This window comes from Anguilla anguilla, chromosome 16 (assembly GCF_013347855.1).
Source record: "Anguilla anguilla isolate fAngAng1 chromosome 16, fAngAng1.pri, whole genome shotgun sequence".
NCBI classification, from domain to species: domain Eukaryota; kingdom Metazoa; phylum Chordata; class Actinopteri; order Anguilliformes; family Anguillidae; genus Anguilla; species Anguilla anguilla.
This window is the reverse complement of record NC_049216.1, coordinates 12,871,997-12,891,806: the sequence shown is the minus strand read 5'-3', so window position 1 is coordinate 12,891,806 and position 19,810 is coordinate 12,871,997. Positions and strand designations below refer to the sequence as shown.

The 19,810-nt window shown below is 43.0% G+C and overlaps 1 protein-coding gene across 3 annotated transcripts; it reads left to right on the top strand.

The window, feature by feature from the left end:
* Positions 1 to 293: 293 nt before the first annotated feature.
* Positions 294 to 19,154, top strand: LOC118215089 (aryl hydrocarbon receptor nuclear translocator-like protein 1). 3 transcript variants are annotated; one of them, XM_035395521.1, is made up of 19 exons: positions 294 to 428; positions 8,830 to 8,895; positions 9,976 to 10,123; positions 10,653 to 10,673; positions 11,430 to 11,468; positions 11,934 to 11,969; positions 12,227 to 12,384; positions 12,752 to 12,831; positions 12,914 to 13,006; positions 13,407 to 13,524; positions 14,154 to 14,303; positions 14,751 to 14,997; positions 15,731 to 15,837; positions 16,432 to 16,582; positions 16,728 to 16,816; positions 17,223 to 17,346; positions 17,834 to 17,927; positions 18,120 to 18,213; positions 18,538 to 19,154. In XM_035395521.1, exons 2-19 carry the CDS (start codon positions 8,883 to 8,885, stop codon positions 18,693 to 18,695), a joined length of 1,920 nt encoding a protein of 639 aa, XP_035251412.1. In that variant the 5' UTR covers positions 294 to 428; positions 8,830 to 8,882; the 3' UTR covers positions 18,696 to 19,154. The 3 variants fall into 3 exon arrangements, with proteins under 3 accessions (XP_035251412.1, XP_035251414.1, XP_035251413.1); XM_035395523.1 differs by having other exon boundaries at positions 17,238 to 17,346; positions 18,538 to 18,695; XM_035395522.1 differs by lacking the exon at positions 294 to 428 and adding an exon at positions 3,103 to 3,124 and having other exon boundaries at positions 18,538 to 18,695.
* Positions 19,155 to 19,810: the final 656 nt, after the last annotated feature.

Genomic DNA, 19,810 nt, shown 5'->3' with positions numbered 1-19,810 from the left:
GGAATGTTAAATAAAAGAAATACAAATCGGTAATCTGAGAGACTGAGACATAGCCTAGACTTCATATTCATTGAAGATTCCTGACTAATATTACCGCTGTGTAACAATCAGTGATTCAGTCGTCATTAGCGGACTAGAGCAGCAAAGGTTCTACTTGCAGAACGGTGCCATTGGTCGATATTCTTCTTCGATGCAATTCTATTGGATCTTTGATTTGCCCGTCACAGTTTTGTGGTCATCTGGTTTTAAGTTATTTTTATGATTGGCTGAACGACCAACGTAGGCTGTTTCAGGGAGCTAATTGGTCGAAAAAGTAGGTTAGTGGTGCGACAGTCATTACAGAACGGAGAAAGTAGGTCATATACCACTGCTGTTTACCACCGTCCATATTAGACTGCATTTAAATGTGTTTTCCGACCTTTTCCCAAGTAAGTACAATTAATTATTTGACAAGGTAGCAAATGTTGAACACCAGTCGTTGATCGCAGCCGAAAAGCTAGTTATGATGATATCCTTTTCATCAAGGCATATTGTCGTTTTCAGGAGGAGGGTCGATGTGTTTGACTGGACTAGAAATGTTAAAGGCATAGCTAGTTGCCATTTAATGACGTTTGGTGAAAGAAATGGCTTTTCGTTCATTTTACGTCAGGGTCACTGCGGCGCGTTGTGGTGGAAGTTTCAACTGATTGCTTACCATCTATCATAGCGACTGTATAAACTAGATTTTGCAGTAGCCACTTTGTCAATTTTTAAGTGTACGTTAGCTCGCTAACATTGTTTAAATCGTGCTTGCTGATCGCCATAGCAGTTCGGGTTTAGAGGTCAAATGTTGTTTAAAAAATCAAATTAGGAAGTTCTAGCTAGACTATATGGATGTGTCGTTTTGCCATAGTCAGGAGGAAATTTCTTAGGCTTTTTTCTCCTTGATGCCATATTTGACATTTCAGCTGTACGCAGTGCTTAATGGTATGCAATGTGTATTTTTTTAATTAACTTCACAGCTAGCTAAGTTGACGTTATTTATTTGCGAAGTGGACACTTGGTTTCTAGCTAACTAGATATAGGCAGGCCTAAATAAATATGCTCGTTTTTCATAGCAGAAACGGAAGCTTGATTTTTACAGTAACGCGTTACTCAATGTATCGTAGGTATGTAGCAGCTAGCTAGCATTTAAGCTAAGTAGTATTGCTCAAGGAACATACTGTTAGCTAGCAGCAAAATGGCTCTAGTACAGTGTGTAATTTCTCGCAGACCATTTTGCAATTCTTGGACGTAGGGATTCATTGCCAAGCCAGACCCTTATTCCCTTTTCCAGTAACACAGAACGGCACTACGCGAGTAGTACTACGCGATTCGTGGTTTCTGGCCTAAGCAGACGTCGTTGTTTACTGTGACTTCGAGGAACGGCGGTCTGGGTTTCATAAAAGTGTAATTTCCTTGCTGCATACCTAACGTCAGCTAACTAACTGGTTACAGTATGAAAACCATTTCCTCTCTGTTGTGTTAATGTTCACTAGCTGTTCTGGTGTAGCTATCATTAAATATCTTAAAATTGAGGACACAATGAAAGAAGTGTATTAGCTTGACGTGTGTAAGGCAGTGTTGAAATATTATCTGATCGGGATAGTAGAGATTCGTTCGTTTTGCTAGCCGAATCAGATAACTTTTATTAACATACAAATATAGGTCCTGGATTTTGTAGAAAATTGTGATTTGGTCTTATTTCAGGCATTCAAGCATTTACGACATTTCAAGGATTTAAGGATTTTTAAACCCCATGTCTGTTTGAGACATATTTGATTTCTGCTGCACATAAATTGTTTAATCGAACTATTACAAACAAAATTCTTTACTTACATTACATTTATTTGGCATTTATTTTCAAATACCTTTCATTAGGGACACATAAAGGTGTGTGCGTCGTAAGAACCGGTTACTGGCAGAACAACTGTTGTACTGCTGGCTTCTTCAGTCATAAGCCTATTTACCGATGGTACATGGCCACATACCAGTGCGCCTGGAAGGTAATTATTTATTTCGTCTGTAATTTACCAGAAGAGTCCCTATGAGATATCCATCTGTTTATCAAAGTAGCTATGGCCAAGATAAGTCAGTTTACAATATAAAACACCATACACAAAGCAACATCAATAAAACCGCAAATTCCAGGTGGTTCAGAAAATGTTCAGGAAGTAGTAGGACTTCATAATGTTACATGGTACTGTGATTTCTGCTGTGCCCAAATTGTTTAATCAAATTATTAGAAACATTCATAATCCTGTACTTTAAAATACCTTTTATTAGGGACATGTAAATGTATAGTTAGCGCTACAGAGAACCAGTTATTGCCAGACCAGTTGTTTTTCTGTTGGCCTCTTAAATCACAGCTGTGAATTTGCTGATTGAATGGTGGTATATAGTTATATACCAATGTGCATGGAAGGCAATGCTCAAGAAAAAGTAGGATTTTTATAACATGGTATTGTAACAGTGATTATGTGATTATAATGTGAAATGACTCCATGGTGGTCTAACTGCCGGCAGTACATTGTTTCAGGAACTATTTTGTGGTCCAAAGTTTATGTTGGAAATATAAATTTATAACGGAATGTTTTTCAATGAGATGTGACTGATATGTTGCGATAATTTTGGCCCAAATATTTACAGCAGTGTGCAGGTAAAAATATGCACCACATATAACACAGTTTTTTAAGAAAATGAAACCTAAAATTCATACAGCTCACCATATGCTTCCCACTAACGTGGTGCCACGTTAGCTCATAACTCATAACAACTCATAACAACCCTTCAGAATTGGCCCTAGTAATGTAAAGTCACCATGAATCCCTGTATTCTTGTATGCACTCTGTAGGCTATATGTGCTGAGCGCATCCCTTGCGGAAGTATTTTTTTTCGGAATGTGTGAAGTATAAATGCTGGACTCTCCCATCTGCCACATCTGTAATTGATGTGGCTTCAAATTGACACTTGACCAAACAAGGACATTCCATTTGCCTAATACATATTTCCTCAATTTCTTTGCGCCCTTTCCTTGCATCCGCCATAGGGTGCTGCTAAGGAAGCGAGGAAAGAACGTGAGGAAAGGAAGCAAGGATGCAAGGAGGTAAAATAAGCGATTGGATAGAGCCCTTATGGTGCATCCCAATACTTTTCGCTCCTCATTTCCTGTCCTCCACTCCTCTCCTACCTCTTCGCTCCTTCTTGGAAGTATACAGAGGAAAGGGGGGAAGGAGATGAGTGGAGGAAAGGAGAGAATGAGGAAGTGAAGAAAATTGGGACTGCTTGTCTGCTTTTCCATCATCATAGACAACATCGACTGTTGACAAAATAGCCCTATCATAAGCGTCATTTTTTGCCTAGCCCACTAATACTCCCATAGCCAATTACAGATCTTACACATGGGTGCCCATTTAAAGTGAAAAAATAGCTTGTTAGTTTCAATTAGCCTGCAAGTAGTTGCATGTCCAGTAGCCTGTACAAACACGTGCCTGACATTGCGGTTTGCGTCAAAACACTGATATGTAATCAGCAACATTAGATCAAATGTGTCAGGATTCATATTATCTGAGTAATTGTTCCTGGGTGTTCAGTGTTCACATTGCAAAATGCTTAGGCTATTTCAGATCTGAAATCATATTTTTTGGTACTAAATACGTCCTTTTGAAACAGCTGCTTGAATAAGTGAATTCATGCATATTCACATGCTGAAATAATAGTAGCAGCCATGCTTTTTTGTAAGTCAGCATTCGTGCGCAAGCAAATAAATAAAAAAAACCTGCTTCCCTGTCTTTAATTACCAAAAAATGCAACAAAAATGAACTGACATTTTGTTATCCATTGTAGAAATCTAGCCTGCGGGTAAAATTCTGTGTGTAATAATGACCTCCTGAACCACACACAAATTTGGTAGTATCAAGTATTTTGCATAATTAGGGAAATTCAAGGTCTTCACCATCTTAAGTTTGGCTGATGTCAGATTCTGTGAGATGGTTTTTCAATGGGTCTTTCAATTTTTATCTTCTCCAATATTGGGATAGTTGTGGGAGTGAGGACGCAGACACTGGTTTCTGGGGCGCAAAGAAGACGAGGTGGTAGTGAAGGAAAAGAGGATACATTTTTCGAGTATTGGGATGCACCCTTGCGGTGTGACTTTCATTTGAGGGGGGTCCGCACTGATTTAAATGTTCAAGGAACATCAGCTGGATTGAAACAATTCATATTTACACTGGAATCGATACCTACTTGCTATGTGCACTGCCAGAAAAATAAAATACGACAAAACCAATGCTAATTTCATGTTCTGCCACATATTACTGTTAGGAGATGCTATCTAGCAATGGAAAAAGTAGGTTGGAGATATTAGTTGTATTTCATACACGTCCACACAGTGAAGTATGTATGTATCAGCAGCGTTCAGAAATGGGAGTTCTGAGCTGACTGGATTAATTATTTGTTTGTGTTTATGTAATATAGCGAGTTTGAGAATGATGCTGCAAAGTTTGCCCCAGATTGTAGCTGGGTGACGTATGAAGTACGTCACAGTGTTTTTCTCAGCTTTCCTTTCACATCCATTCTCCTGCTACCTTTACTGTAAGGAAAAGAAGTAAAAATGTACCGTTGCTGGCAAGCTGAGAATTAGGTTTGTATATAGTAGCAACATTTTCTGGGAAAACCTTCAAAGACCTAGATGGCCAAACGCCCAAATGTATAGTGTAAAAAACCAGATTTTTTTGAAGGGAAAAAGAACAAATGGAACCTGATCCTTTAATGCACAGTGGTGTAAGGGAAAGTGATCGGCCTATATGGTACTCTGCTTATTGGTCGATGGTGCTTCATGCTTTCTTTTATACTGTTCCAATAGACATGGGTAGTAAGATCCATTAGGATCAGTGATCTTCCAGGCCACGTGAAGAGGCATTAAAGTGCTATATGTTGTATTGGGTTTTTTGTTTTGTTACTGTAGAACATTCCTTGAAAATGCTTTTTCACACATACACTTGCCAGCCCACCAAGGGCCCCCTTTACTGAAGATGATGATTATTACTTTGCATAAGTGGTTACTGGTTACAGCAAGGACTTTATTCCCATCCCAGGCACAAAATTGGTTTGATTTCTGAATCCTTTGTGAGTCATTGCCTTCTCATTTTAGTCATCAACCAAAAAAAGAGAAAAACCACCCTCTCAATTCCCATCTGTCCCCACTGCTTGCCCACAAGTGTTTTTGAATGTGTACTTCAAGAAGTAGCCTATTATTTTTACCACCTCTTTTTCTACATCATCTGAAACAAGTTTTATTTGAAACATTTTAAAGTTCACCTTCAGACCTAAGTATTTTCATCCATGTTGTACACATTTTTATAGCAGATATTAAATATGTTCTTTGCCCTACTTTGTGCCTGAAAGTCAAATCTCAGTCCAATCTGTTCAGCAGAGAACAGGAGACCCATAAATATTAGAAAAGGCCAATAATATCTGACACCTTCGCTGATGCAAGTGGACTGCAGATGTTTAAAATGAACGAGTGTCAAACCAGACCCTTTGTTGACAGCCAGTCGGACAAAAATACATCAAAATATATTTTTACACAAAATACAAAATGCTCCACAGTTATAAGTATCAAAATAATCTACAAAATACTATCCCCAAAAATGTATCAAAATGAAATGCAGTATTTTGTGTATTTAAAATACAAGAATACATTTCTTGCGCCCCGTTTCATAATCGCAGTGGTTATGGCCTGCAGTGATTTTGTACTCTTGTTTCAGCATTCTTTTCATTCTTCATTTTTTGTGTGGAAAGCAAAGATGTTACACTGGTGATAACGAGGGCCTTTGTATCACAGGGCGCAGAAATAAGACAGATTGTACGAAATTTCTCTCTGCCTAATTCAGGTATTTTGTTGTGTTATTCAGTCAAACCATTTTCCAGGAGGGACATGAAAGTATTGTGGCATAAACGTATGGCCTCTCAGTCCAAAGCAAACGCACTGTCCTAGAGCACAGCCAGGTCCACCGGACTGCAGGTGCTACATTGTCCTGGCTCAGATCCTCTGTGGCCTCCTGTTCTGGGAAATTTACGCTCCCGTTCTGTGAATTTTACGCTCCCGTTCTGTGAATTTTACGCTCCCGTTCTGTGAATTTTACGCTCCCGTTCTGTGAATTTTACGCTCCCGTTCTGTGAATTTTACGCTCCCGTTCTGTGAATTTTACGCTCCCGTTCTGTGAATTTTACGCTCCCGTTCTGTGAATTTTACGCTCCCGTTCTGTGAATTTTACGCTCCCGTTCTGTGAATTTTACGCTCCCGTTCTGTGAATTTTACGCTCCCGTTCTGTGAATTTTACACTCCCGTTCTGTGAATATTCCGCTCCCGTCCTGTGCATGTAGACTTTTGTTCTTGTGGAGTTTTAGACTCGCATATTGTCTCCAGAAATCACAGTATAGCTGCTGGAAAATGCCAAAGAAGCAATCAAAGTTTCCTCTGTTTTCTGGGAAACTCAGGAGAGGAAAGTTTGATTTGCAAATAGAAGGTGGGCACACAATTTTAACAAGGCCCTGAAGCTTATTTTAAATAAGCGATGGAAAATGTAGGAAGAACAATAGAGAGCAATAAAAGATGTTACTGCCTGTAACTGGTGACTGTCAGACAGATTTATCCAAAGTTTGCAGAGGTTGATTTTTGTTCTTTTTAGCTAAATCTGGCTGTCTGCACTGATGTAACTGCCAGCACGTTGACTGGTATTCATTGTTCCTTTTAGGTAAATCAAATACATGAACCCCTCTGTCTTCTATTTTCTGTTTACCTCCTCCCCTTACAGATTCATATTTGAAATTCATTTTTTAAATTCTTTCAGTTACAGTAAAGGTGTGGAATATCAATGCATTTGACCCCCCCCCCCCCCAAAAAAAAAAAACAGCGTGACTTACACACACAATGACCTCCACAAAGACCTACACACTGGTTTCCACAGGGACGTAGGGTGAGCAGTGTGTTGGTGCTGGCCATGAGGGGCCCCCTGTAAGGGAGGGAACAGAGATGAGGCCCCCTGCTCAAAGCGGCTGGAATGAGAGCAATGCAATCTGGAAGTGCTGCAAATGGCATGTTTTGAAGAAGATCTGCTAGGTATCCTGGCAACCAGAGTGGGACTGTCAGTTAGGCAAACTGATAGAAGTACTGTGTGTGTTTAACGGAAAGGAAAAGTTGATTCTGAGAAACAATATGAGTAAGGGTGTGGACACAGGATGCAAACATGAAGGTGTTTCTCCTGTGGCTTCCATGTCCTGGCTCAGGCTGTCAGACTGCAGTCCAAGGCCCCGTTCACACTTACATTTTGGGTCTCGACAACCAAATGTTTACAATGTTTACATTTATGAAGTAATAACAGTACTCGCTCCAGTATTCACAGCGCTGTCAGTAAGTTTGTAAAAGCGCAACATTTTCTCGGAACGTAGCCTAAATCTCACATTTCCAATATCACAAGGGTGTAAACGTGATGTCCTAAGTCAACGAACATGGATGTTGTCTTTTAGATTTTTGTTAGTATCTGCTGAGAGAAGCAGAAAATGTATTTTTCCACGTCTGATCCGGCAGTGAATGCAGAAATGTCAAATGAAGCTTCCTTTAACAGTACTGAACGTTGCTTTTTTAACAGTACTCAACAGTGTGCTCTATGCTCGGAGTCCTTCGGGTTTCAGAAGTGAAAGGAAGTCGGGGAATGTAGCGTAGTTAATCACCAGTTGCGCATCTGCTACCTGTTGTCAACTCCCGTTCTTGTCCATACTCGCACAGCCAAGCTCATTTGTGTAGGAACAAGCGCTGGCTTTGGTAGTCACTCCCTGTTGAGCAGGATTCGCTCTCGTCCTTAAGCGTAAGTGTGAACCGTATTAAGCACTAAAATGAGGATCGACAACCGTATTTAGCTGTAGTGCAAAGAGGGCCTAAGTAACCTTGTTCTGAGGGTTTCGGAGGTTGTGGGTTTGAGGCACAGAAGCAGACTGGGTTCAGATGGCTGTGATAACACTAGTGTGGATTAAAAAACTCAGAATGTAATTGCAGATGCTGGGATGCTGTGGTGGGATGCATTGTTGGTTATTAAGGTGTGTTTGTAATTGCTGAATGAATGAGAATGTTCTGACTCTTAGATAAAAACACCAGGAAATTTTCGCAGGGTATTAAATAACAGTTCAATGTAGAAGTTAAAAAATCTCTGAAGGAGAAAATTTAAGGATTCATGAATTTGGCGTTGAAATGAAGCTGAAAGCGTTTAGTAGACTTGAAGACTTTCCTTTTTTAATGCAGTGTACAACAGGTGTTTTTCTGGAGTGAGTCAGTTTTATGTGAATCCTTTTGCAAAAAATGATTAAATGAAGATTTGCTGCACCCTATTTTCTGCTGCTGTCCATACAAATTTCTCTGTATAGATATGCTACAGCTTTAATCATACCCAAACAATACTGATGTTAATTAATTTAGGCTAATTGTCGCACCGTCTGCCTCTGCATTTCCAGTAAATTAATGTCTCCTGCTAACAATGTACAATTGTAGGAACGGTGTATGTGTTATAGTGCATGCCATAGCTGATTGGGTCGGAGGTGGCAATAGCGTCTATCAGGATTTCATCCCTTATGATCAGTTTGTTATAGCGAAATGTAAAGATGTCTTCATAGTCAGGTGGACTTTCAGTCTTGAAGGCAGTTTTTGGGCAGAATGTAGAGATGTCTGTGACCCTCAGTCAAAAACAGGGTTTCAGGCACAGTCTGTATGGGGCAGGCCCGGTAAACGTGTAACCCCCCACCTTCCTCTCCTTTCAGACCAGACAAACCAGGCACACATGGAGTGACATGCTTTGAGAACGACGGGCTGTATGAACATTTGTGGTAAGCATTACTGCCTGCCACTTCAAAGCCATGTGGTCTGTTTGAAGTGGGTTTTGTTTGCAGGTACTGCTTTTACCACTGTTACATGCAAGCTTATGCTAACTATACTGCCCATTTTAATTCACCACTGTAATAGATTGCATCATATATTTTACATTTTCACGGGCGCTTCCCGAAATTATGGAAACTTGCAGCTGACATTATTTTCCACATTGCCTGTTATTACAGCTTGGCAGAACTCATTTACTTTCACATAATTTCCATTGGTATAAGAGATCTGCTTTAGGCTTTGATGTGCCCATCAATTAACAGAGTCAATTATTACCAGTTAAATGTTAAAACTATGTTTTATCATTAAATTCGGTCAAATTGCAAAATTAAGTAATATGTTTTGAACAAATTATTACTGAATCACTGCAGGAGAGTGGTCCATCAAAATGTAGGCAAAGGCATAGTGCATGTTATCATTTTTGGGTGGACTGAAAAAAAATTCACATCCCTAAATTATAGCATAGAGTTGGATATGAACTCAATTATTTTGAGCTTCCACACATTTTTCTGGCAGAACATGAGTTCTGGTCAAGAAAATTACATCTGAGGCCCACATCTTGCAGCTCTGCTGCAGTGGAAGTCCAGTTCACTGACCACCGTGTGCGCTAATGCCCTCCTAATACGCAAATATCGAAGACTCAGCAGTGACGTCTGCTCTAAACAATGGAGTGAAAGCTGAAAACATTTTCCATAAGCTAAACTTAAAAGAACATTGGTCAGTTTGCCTTATTGTGTTGGACAATACAGCTAGTTCACATTATAACAAGTGGTGTCTGTAGCATGGAGTTAAACTGAGTATACAGTCACTCCTTTTAATTGTAACATTCAGATAAATCTGGCAATGCTACAGATCAGCAGAGCTGAGTGAACCAATTAACACCAGTCAAAGTGATTCATGCACTAACAGAAATATATAAAAATAGTGCTGAAGTATTGCACATGCTCTGTTAGGCCCCTATGCTGATTTGAAGTATGACCCGCAAGAGGATGTTCACCCTCTGTGTGCTTTACCAATGTCTTTGATCACAGATGATCTAATGGCAGACCAAAGAATGGACATTTCTTCAACAATGAACGAGTTCATGTCCCCCGGTTCCACTGACCTGATCAGCAGCTCCATCAACCCCCCTGGTATTGACTACACCCGCAAGAGGAAAGGCAGCTCCACAGACTACCAGTAAGCAAACCCCGCCCACTCACAGCGCCGCTCCACCCACTCCTGTCACTGCCTGCCCGCTTGCAGCACTTCCCCATCCACGCACAGAGCCTCATTGGGCAACCGCATTCAGAAGATAGGATTGTGTATTGTCGGTTATTATTCAAATCTAAAAATGGCTTCTTTTTCAAATGTATTCAAACGCGTGACTTATTTATACACATTTATGTTACTGTAGCACATCCTTTCAGTGCAGAGAAAAGGTGAAACCGCACTCTGTTCATGGTCCCTTCATTTCAGTGTCCCCACAAACTCTGCTTTGGGTGGACTTTGTGTGTGTGAGCCTAATTTTTAATTGTGTTTGGGGGATCATATTTCAAATGGGCAAAATTATTTTCAACACTGCAGTGGTTGCATTAATAAATCTGAACCACAACTTCAGTCTGTTGGTTTGAAGAGAATAAAACTGATCAGGTGGCATGCTATTGAAATAAAAACATTCATTTGCATCTGATGAGACTATTACAAATATATTTCCTTGCCTTTTCAGAATTGATGGATTTTCTTTTGAGTAAGTACCAACACAATTTCTACCTCCACTCCAAATTTCTAAAATGAAAATAAATTAGTTTGTAAAGGGTTGCATCTATTCCCAAACTATTCAGTAGATTACATTTACCCTAGTGATGCCAGGCAGCTATTTGACTTCTTTCAACAAAGAGCATCTCCTCGTGTGGAGGCATAAAGCCTGTTTTTAATAACTATTATTCTCAAAAGCCAGCGTAACATCCTCAGGCTCTGCCCAAGCCCACCTGTCATTTTAAGGGTGCTAGAATCTTATTTTCAAGAGACTGTTTGTATTAGAGACTAATGGATACCTGCCCTGCTAGCCTATACACAACTTCGCTACATTGCTATTATCGATGAGTTAGCCTGCCCCCTCCACAGGGATGCTCATCTAAACCCTTCCAATGTTGAATCAAAAGTTACGCCCTTGAATTTCACTGTAAAGGTGAAGACCTCCTTTTTTGGGTTAAATATTGAGCAAATGAGTAGACAAGCCAGCAGGAGCTTAGAGGCTGTTAGAGACTGTATTGTGCTGTATAATGTACTATGAATGACGTACGTACTACATATACAATTTTTAGTATTTCCTTTCCGTTATCATAGCATTCATAACTCGGCTTTTGAGAGCTTTTTTGCCCATCTGAGTTGTATGTCTTTATTGCCATAAACATAAATTACTACCTTGTCCAGTAACCTGAAAATCAATCTTGAGGTGCTGTACTTCTGTTTCAGTGGATTAATCCCGTCTCTCTTTTCACAGTGATAGCATGGACACCGACAAAGATAAGCAGCTGGGACGGTATGTCTGGTTTCATTTGTGCGCTGCATTACTGTGTCCAATTACATTCACACACAAGCTGCACGTAGTGTGTCCTCCTCTGAGTCGCGTCTGTTCGCGCTCGGCTGTGGGTCCGTGGACTGGAAGGAAGCAGTGGCTGAGGTCACGTGTTCCAGAGGAGAGTGCATGCTTGTCTGCTGCTGTCCTGACGTGAACAAAGAACACACAGATTTCACATGTCAAACTAGGAGGAAATGAGTGGAGAATTGAAAACCCTCTTGTGCATTAGACTGTAATTCTAAGTGAACCTCTGTGAGCTGTAGTGCTCCACACTCCCATTGACCCATTCATGTATGACAGAGTCTGTCAACCGGCTTATGTTCCTGTTTGTGAATGGAGCGATCAGAAGGCCCTGCCCTGTCCAGTATGTCAATAATTCGGATCATCCTAGAAAATCTGTGCTTATCCCACTTTCTGTGTCTCCAGGGACTGCGCTGAGCAGGGCCGGATAAAGAACGCCAGGTATCCTGATCCCATCTCAGTCCCTCCTGCTTCCATTCTCAGTAAATTTTCGGATGTGGGACCTAAGTTGTGTTTCTGTGGGCCCTGGCGCCTGTTAAGAATGGAACCCCTCCCTCAAGGGGAATCTTACTGTAGTATTCCAGGCCATTGCTTGGAATCAAAAAAACAAGGCTGTGGTTGTGCTATGATGACGCGTACATGCAGCCTGTAGATGGAAGGGCCCTGTCATGCTAAGCGCTCGTTTTTTCCGCTCACAGGGAGGCTCACAGTCAGATCGAGAAGAGGCGGCGTGACAAGATGAACAGCTTCATTGACGAGCTTGCGTCGTTAGTACCCACTTGCAATGCCATGTCCCGCAAGCTGGACAAGCTGACGGTGCTGCGCATGGCTGTGCAACACATGAAGACTTTACGAGGTGAGGGAGAGGCCTTCACTGAGAGCAGAGCACCACGCTCATCAGAGACTGGGCAAGGCTAATATCCACCACAGCCAAAAGCTGCTGCTCTTTTGAGCTCATGTAAAAGCATTAAGTGAATATCGGAGCTGTTGCAAGGTACAGGTTGTGCTGCTGATGGTAGTAGCCTGCCTCATGCATGCCATTTTGCTTTGAGTGCCAGTCATTTGTTTTTTCTACTTATTTAAACTGTAGAGACCCGTTCGATTTTATTTCAGGTTAGGGGTATTGCTCCTCCTGCTCCAAAAGTCAAGATTACTTGGTGCAAAGATCAATGACCATTTTGAAAAAAAAGTTTGCAAGTCTTTCTCATTCTTTTTTTACCCAGGTGCTGCTAATCCTTACACTGAGGCAAACTACAAACCAGCGTTCCTTTCAGATGATGAACTAAAGCACTTAATATTAAGGGTACGTCACCTCTGCTGCCATTATGTCACCTGTGCACGGCACCAAGCAGGCTCGACCCCTGACCCCGTCCTCTTGCCCATAGGCTGCTGACGGCTTCCTCTTTGTCGTGGGCTGCGATCGTGGAAAGATCCTCTTTGTGTCAGAGTCTGTTTACAAAATCCTAAACTACAGCCAAGTAAGTCTTATGAAACAAATATCTGACTGTATGTTATTGTGTTATACAGTAAATTTCCTTTGATCAAATTTGGTTTGCAGCTCAGTTTGCTTTGGATTTAAGTTACCAATGGGTTTAAGTTGGCTATATCTTTTAAGTTGAATATGGGTTTAAGTTGGTCGAGTAGTTTAAATTAACTATGCTTTCAAGTTGGCTTTGCATTTAAGTTTACTCTGGGTTTAAGTTGGCTATGGGGGTTCAGTGTTAAGGTTTTTTCTCACTTACCCAAGTTCCCTGCTTGGACAGGTTGGCTTCTATTACATTTTGCAATTGAAACTGCAAACAATTTAAATCTATTGACGTAAATACTAATGACAGATGGCTAGCCATATGTCCTGAAAGTGCCAATGTGTCTTCACAGAACGACCTGATTGGCCAGAGTCTGTTTGACTATCTGCATCCGAAGGACATCGCCAAAGTGAAGGAACAGCTGTCCTCATCGGACACAGCGCCTAGGGAACGGCTCATCGATGCCAAGAGTAAAGTATCCCAGAATATCTCAGGTTACACTCAATCCCTTGGGGGAGCTGGAACGGACTGTGCCCAGTGGAGGGAACAGTTAATCAGGCTCCTGGGAGCGTGCCTCTCTCTCATATACTCACACACACACACACATACACACACACTCAGAATGAGGGGTGAGTGGGAGGAACAGATAGAGCTGAGTGGTATACTTTATTTGTTTTCTCTGATCTCTAAAATTACATGCCTGTTTTTGTGACTGTCATTAAAAAAAACTGCTGAACCCTGGAATTACCAGGTGAAGTGTTTGCGTTATGAAGAGAGAAGTGCAGATTAGTGCAGCAGATGCCATGATGTACTTCTGTTAGAGTGACACCTGCTAGCCCTGTGTGAGAAATGTAAACAGTGTAGAGATACTGTAATAACGGTCATGGTGCCGCAGAAATAAAGTTACACTAACAGTAATAGTGGTAGTGGTGTAGTCACATGAATGCCTCTGTGTGTGTCTCCTGCTTTAGTCATAGTAAGGTGTGTGTGTCTCCTGCTTTAGTCATAGTAAGGTGTGTGTGTCTCCTGCTTTAGTCATAGTAAGGTGTGTGTGTCTCCTGCTTTAGTCATAGTAAGGTCTGTGTTTGTTTGTCTGCAGCTGGTCTCCCGGTGAAGACGGACATTGCGCCAGGCCCATCCCGGCTCTGTTCTGGTGCACGCCGCTCCTTCTTCTGCAGGATGAAGTGCAACAGACCCTCAGTAAAAATGGAGGACAAGGAGTTCCCCTCCACCTGCTCCAAAAAGAAAGGTAGCTCCTGCTCCATAAAAAAGACAGCCCCTCCTCATGTCTCTGCCTTGCCTGGCCTAGGAGTTCTAGTACTTTTCCCATTACTGTGACGAGACATAAATCAGCTTTTATGGCACAAGGCCTTTTTAAGGGTTTGCAATATTTCACAGTCATGTATGTACTAGCATGTTAAATGCACAGATAGGTGGTAATAAATCAGCTATGTATATCATTTAGATCATGGCATGTAAAACCTCTGCCTAGATGCTGCTTTGGTGTAATGTTGTTGAGGTTACAGTCTGGATCTGTTATTAACCTGGGAGCACAGGGAGTTAAGCTGTTTCACACGGGGAAGAGGAGATTATATTTCTTTAACTGGCTGACTGCGGTCACTTTCCAGTCAGAGCGCAAAGTTGACCGCAGGCTGACCGTGGGGGGGGGGAACGTGTGCGCTTCTCTCACCCGCAGCTGACCGGAAGAGCTTCTGCACCATCCACAGCACGGGCTACCTGAAGAGCTGGCCGCCCACCAAGATGGGCCTGGAGGAGGACAACGAGCCCGACAACGAGGGCTGCAACCTCAGCTGCCTGGTGGCCATCGGCCGGCTGCACCCCCACATCGTCCCCCAGTCCAGCCACGGAGACATCCGCGTCAAGCCCACCGAGTACGTCTCGCGGCACGCCATCGACGGCAAGTTCGTCTTCGTGGACCAGAGGTGAGGCCGCTCAGATTCAGATTCAAATCCAAATCCAAGCACGCTTTCAGTGTCCTCTCAGCATGTATTTCACAGGAAAATACAATGGAGAATGCGACATTACCTGCAGACATAGCGCTAGCTGTGCTTATTAGAAGAAAATTGTATACAGGAATGAGAGGAACTGGAGACTGTGGGTTATGTATACAATGCATCTCTGTTGGGTCAAAGGAGTAGCACATTTAACATGCAAGGTTTGTATTCAGTTCTGGTGTGTCACAGGAGGGCCATCACAGCCTTTTTAATCATGGTGTCAAATCTAAGAAATCAAGACGAGCGAAGTCGTGACCCCCCCCTACTGAGAACCGTGTGGGCAGCTCGGCCCCCAGAGCAGGCTCTAGAGCGGTCATTTTCCAAATTTAGCCTCAGGGTGTAACATTCCAGCTTGGAGCTGGGGGGGAAGCAGGGGGCAGACAGGCTGCAGAGGGACCCCCCAGCTTTGTTCCTTCCCCCTCCCAGCAGCCCTCACTATGCTGCCTGTGTGATTGACAGCACACACTTAGGGTCCAGTGTCCTACATTTAGACGCGATGGTAATGGAGTGGTTTTCCGTTTGCCTTTTCGTAGAGCTGACATTGTGAACATTGTGACATGTGCTTGATGTCTTTTTGGGAATTTGACTCTGTGCTTGTTTATTGAATGTGGAATCTTAATACGTACACTGACGCAGGTTGTGTGGTCTGTCTCTGTCCCAGGGCCACAGCGATTCTTGCCTATTTACCCCAGGAGCTCTTGGGCACGTCTTTCTATGAATATTTCCACCAGGACGACATTGGGCACCTGGCGGAATGCCATAAACAAGGTACCTGTTCTTTTACCTGTGCGCCACAGTAGGGCATCCATAGAGAGCTGACCTGATGCTGAGGAAAGAGCTCCACTGTGTGGGCAGTGGAGTGCGTGGGGGCGCCCATTCGCTCTTTCTCCAACGCTTAAGCACCAGAAAACCCCCCTGTACCAGCCAGCTTGGCTCAATTACAGCATTTATCTCTCAGCATTTTATTGCTACTTAAAGCAACTTGTGGTGCGTTAAATATATTACACTTTATACCTGTTTTTATGTTATAGGAACCTGATTGTAATAATGGCTCCATAACTGCCATTAGAGCAGTGCTAACCAATCTGTACCATCCTGTTGGTTGTCATCCTAATTTGGCACACCTGATTCTCCTGATTAGCAGCTAAACAAGATCTCTAGCTGTTGAATGTGGTGTGGCTTTGTTAGGGTTGGAGTGAGAACCTACAGGACGGTAGATCTCCCGGAACGGGGTTGGCTGCCGCTGCAGTAGTTTTCAGTGGCACCAGAGCACCAGAGACTCCAGTCAATGTGAAAGGAGGGGAACTGTGAGCTTTGAGGCGCTGAAGTGGAGCTCAGTCTCTGTCCCTCTCCCGTTTGCAGTGCTGCAGATGAGGGAGAAGATCAACACAAACCTGTACAAGTTCAAGGTAAAAGACGGCTCCTTCATCACGCTGCGCAGCCGCTGGTTCAGCTTCATGAACCCCTGGACCAAAGAGGTCGAGTACATCGTCTCCACCAACACCGTCGTCTCGTAAGTCCCGCCTCCACCCACAAAACTCCTTATGATGCCACTCTACTCTGTGATCTCCATTTGAATTATTTTGGGTGTGTTGGGCATGCTGAGTGTTTTAGAGGTTGGGATTTGAGGATTTGCTAAGGTGTTTTCGCTCTTGCAGGGGAAGTTTGCTTGATGGCACCGACCCCAGCTACCCCCAGCTTGCTGCCTCCCCCCAGAGCATGGACAGCGTACTGACAGCCGGAGATGGTAGAGTCCTCCCATGCTGGTTTCTAACCGCCAATCAAAAACCTGCTTAGGGATTCAGCAAATTTACATCACTAGAGTCATCAGATTATCATACATCAAATTTACATAGTTAGAGATTCCTGATATTGGTTACTTTAAATTATCATCAGGAAGATGAATGTGACATTTAGTAATGTTATATTAATGTGTTAAATGGAAGTGGAAAGTTATTATATTCTTCTAAATGATTAGATTAGGTTGTAACAACAGTATTGGCGGACTTGTATGCTTGCATCTACTCATCAGAAGGACCAAAGTGTCATTAGCATGTGATTAGTGTATGATGTGTGATGGTACAGTATTAGTGTGCTTGGTTGTATGTGACGCTGTGATTAGCCTGTGATGCTATGTGACACTGTGTGATTAGCATGCATGTTTGCAGGCCCAGGGAAGCGGGCCCTCCAGACTGTGCCGGGTATCCCAGGGGGGACACGAGCGGGGGCGGGGAAGATTGGCCGCATGATTGCAGAGGAAGTGATGGAGATCCAGCGGTGAGAAAGCAGACTGTACTTCCTGTTATGACCACATGCCTATGCCTCTACTATAACCACACGCATACGACTCCTCCATTGTAATTACATACCTATGAGCCCGAACCACACACCGACATCTGTTATTAAACAAAAAAAGTTATAACTTGGAACCATATGCCCCACCTAAAACTCTTCTGTTATAACCATGTGCTGCTGTTATAACCACACCACACACTTGTCACTCCTGTTATAATTAAACGCCTATGACTCCTCTGTTATAGCCACATGCATGTGATTGCTCTTTTACATCCAAACACCTATGAGATGAGCCTTTGTTGTATGGCAAGAACGTATGCCCCTTGACCTAGAAACTGGTGAATGTAGTTTTAAATTGGCTCATGCTCGTATCTGCTGCTGCACTGCTATAAAATAAAAAAATCTTGTTTTGAAAGTTTCCAGTGCTCTGCTCATTTGGTTTAAAGAATGGTCTTTGTGTATCTGTCAGAATTCGAGGCTCATCTCCCTCCAGCTGTGGCTCCAGCCCCCTGAACATCACCAGTACGCCCCCTCCAGATACCTGCTCCCCGGGAGGCAAGAAGGCGAGTTCCCCCGACCCTCTGCCTTCAGTGCATCAGAACTCCCCAGCCCCCCTCTCCATTCTTTACTTAGGCAGCTGCGGCCCCAGACTGTACTCAGACTCTGGAAATGTGGCCATTAATGTAACTGGGCTTGTAGCAGTGCTGTTAGTATTAGCGCTACAATGGGAAGCCTTACCTGTTTCTTTGTTACAGATTCAAAATGGTGGAACTCCAGACATTCCTTCAGCTGGTATGGTACATGGACCGGACTCCATAGGATACCCCTACTCCAATAACTCCATAATGAGTAAGCGCAAAATGTTGAATTATTTGACGGCATATTTGTAATTACATAAAACAAACTGAAACTTTATTCTGATTAACTTTAGTTATACAGACCCCCAGTGATGTGCCTGATAAAATATTCACTGGCTCTCCTGTGTTACTGGGTAGCCTGTAGGGTGTAAAATAGTCAGTGGCTTGCTGGCAAGTGTGGGTGGTGATGACTTGATTAGAATAATTCTTGAAGGGAATAAAATAGTGATCGAAGAAAAGAACAGGCAACAGTGGCATTGGTGTAGCACAGAATATCGCCGTGTCCTGATGTCCGTTTCTTTGCTTTGCTGTGTAGGTGATAACTCCCATATTGGCATCGACATCATGGACGAGCCTGGCTCCAGCAGCCCCAGCAACGACGAGGCGGCCATGGCCGTCATCATGAGCCTGCTGGAGGCCGACGCCGGGCTGGGCGGCCCCGTAGACTTCAGCGACCTGCCCTGGCCCTTGTGAGGCCCGCCGGGGGCCCCCCAGGACCACGGGGGGGTGGGTGGGGGTGGGGTGGCGAGGCCGCCATCAGAGCCATATCACCAGCGTCAGCCTGGCGCATGGCACGGCCAGACGGAGCCCGCAGAGCATGCTGGGATCAGTCCGCGTGCACAGTCCCCTCTGGTTACATCACCCATGCATAGTAAAAAAAAAATAAAGGTTTCAGTTCTCCAGGTTTTTCTATGTCCATCTGTAAACACTGGCATTATCCCTAGGTTTGTTTCGTTTTTGAATGCCATTTCAGTTTTAGTGTTTTGGTGTTTTTACACTACAAAAAGGTTTCCATGTTGAATATTTCCTATGAAAATTGTATCATAAACCTGTTTAATCTATCATGTATGAATTCTTTTCTCTAAATATATGGTAAAAGTGTATTGTAGCAGCAGTGAAATATTTTTAAAATAAAAGTCTTTGTTTCTCTTGTCTTTGGCTCACTATGTGGAATCAATTGAAATATTTAGCCTGAAATTTATTCAGAATACAGTACCTTGAGATGACATTATTCATGGGACTTATGAATCACGTTGAATACTCCTAATTATTCTCTGAATAATTCACATTATGTTAGATTTATCATGCTGTGGGTTTTGATTGGTTGCTATAAAGAGCAGAGATATTTCTGTACTGTGTTGCCATCCTGTGGCAGACTAGGGGGAGGCAGAGTAGCATTGCTGATACAGATCAGAATATTAGAAGTCGCTGCTCTCGCAGCTGTGGATGTACACGTGGCTGCGGCTTCGGTCCAGTTTCCGATTGTGGCATCATCCCTCACCTAAAAGCACTGAAGAATCTGGAATTTAGCACCCCAGTAAGCTAGCTTACCAATAAGACAGACCTGGTGTAACAAGCATGCACTGTGGGGCATTATAGACAAGTCGAGCTGCATTCAGTGCGCGTACGATCTCTACAGCCCTCCACCTGTGATGACACGCGTTACTGTTCCCTGAGGAAGAGCGCTACCCTGGTTACCGACCCTGCTGCTAAGAGGAGGCGAACAGCTCACACTCCAGGGGGGCATTGCTGAACCATACCACACAAGCAGAAAGCGCTCCGCTGCCAGATCTCCACACTCAGGGTGG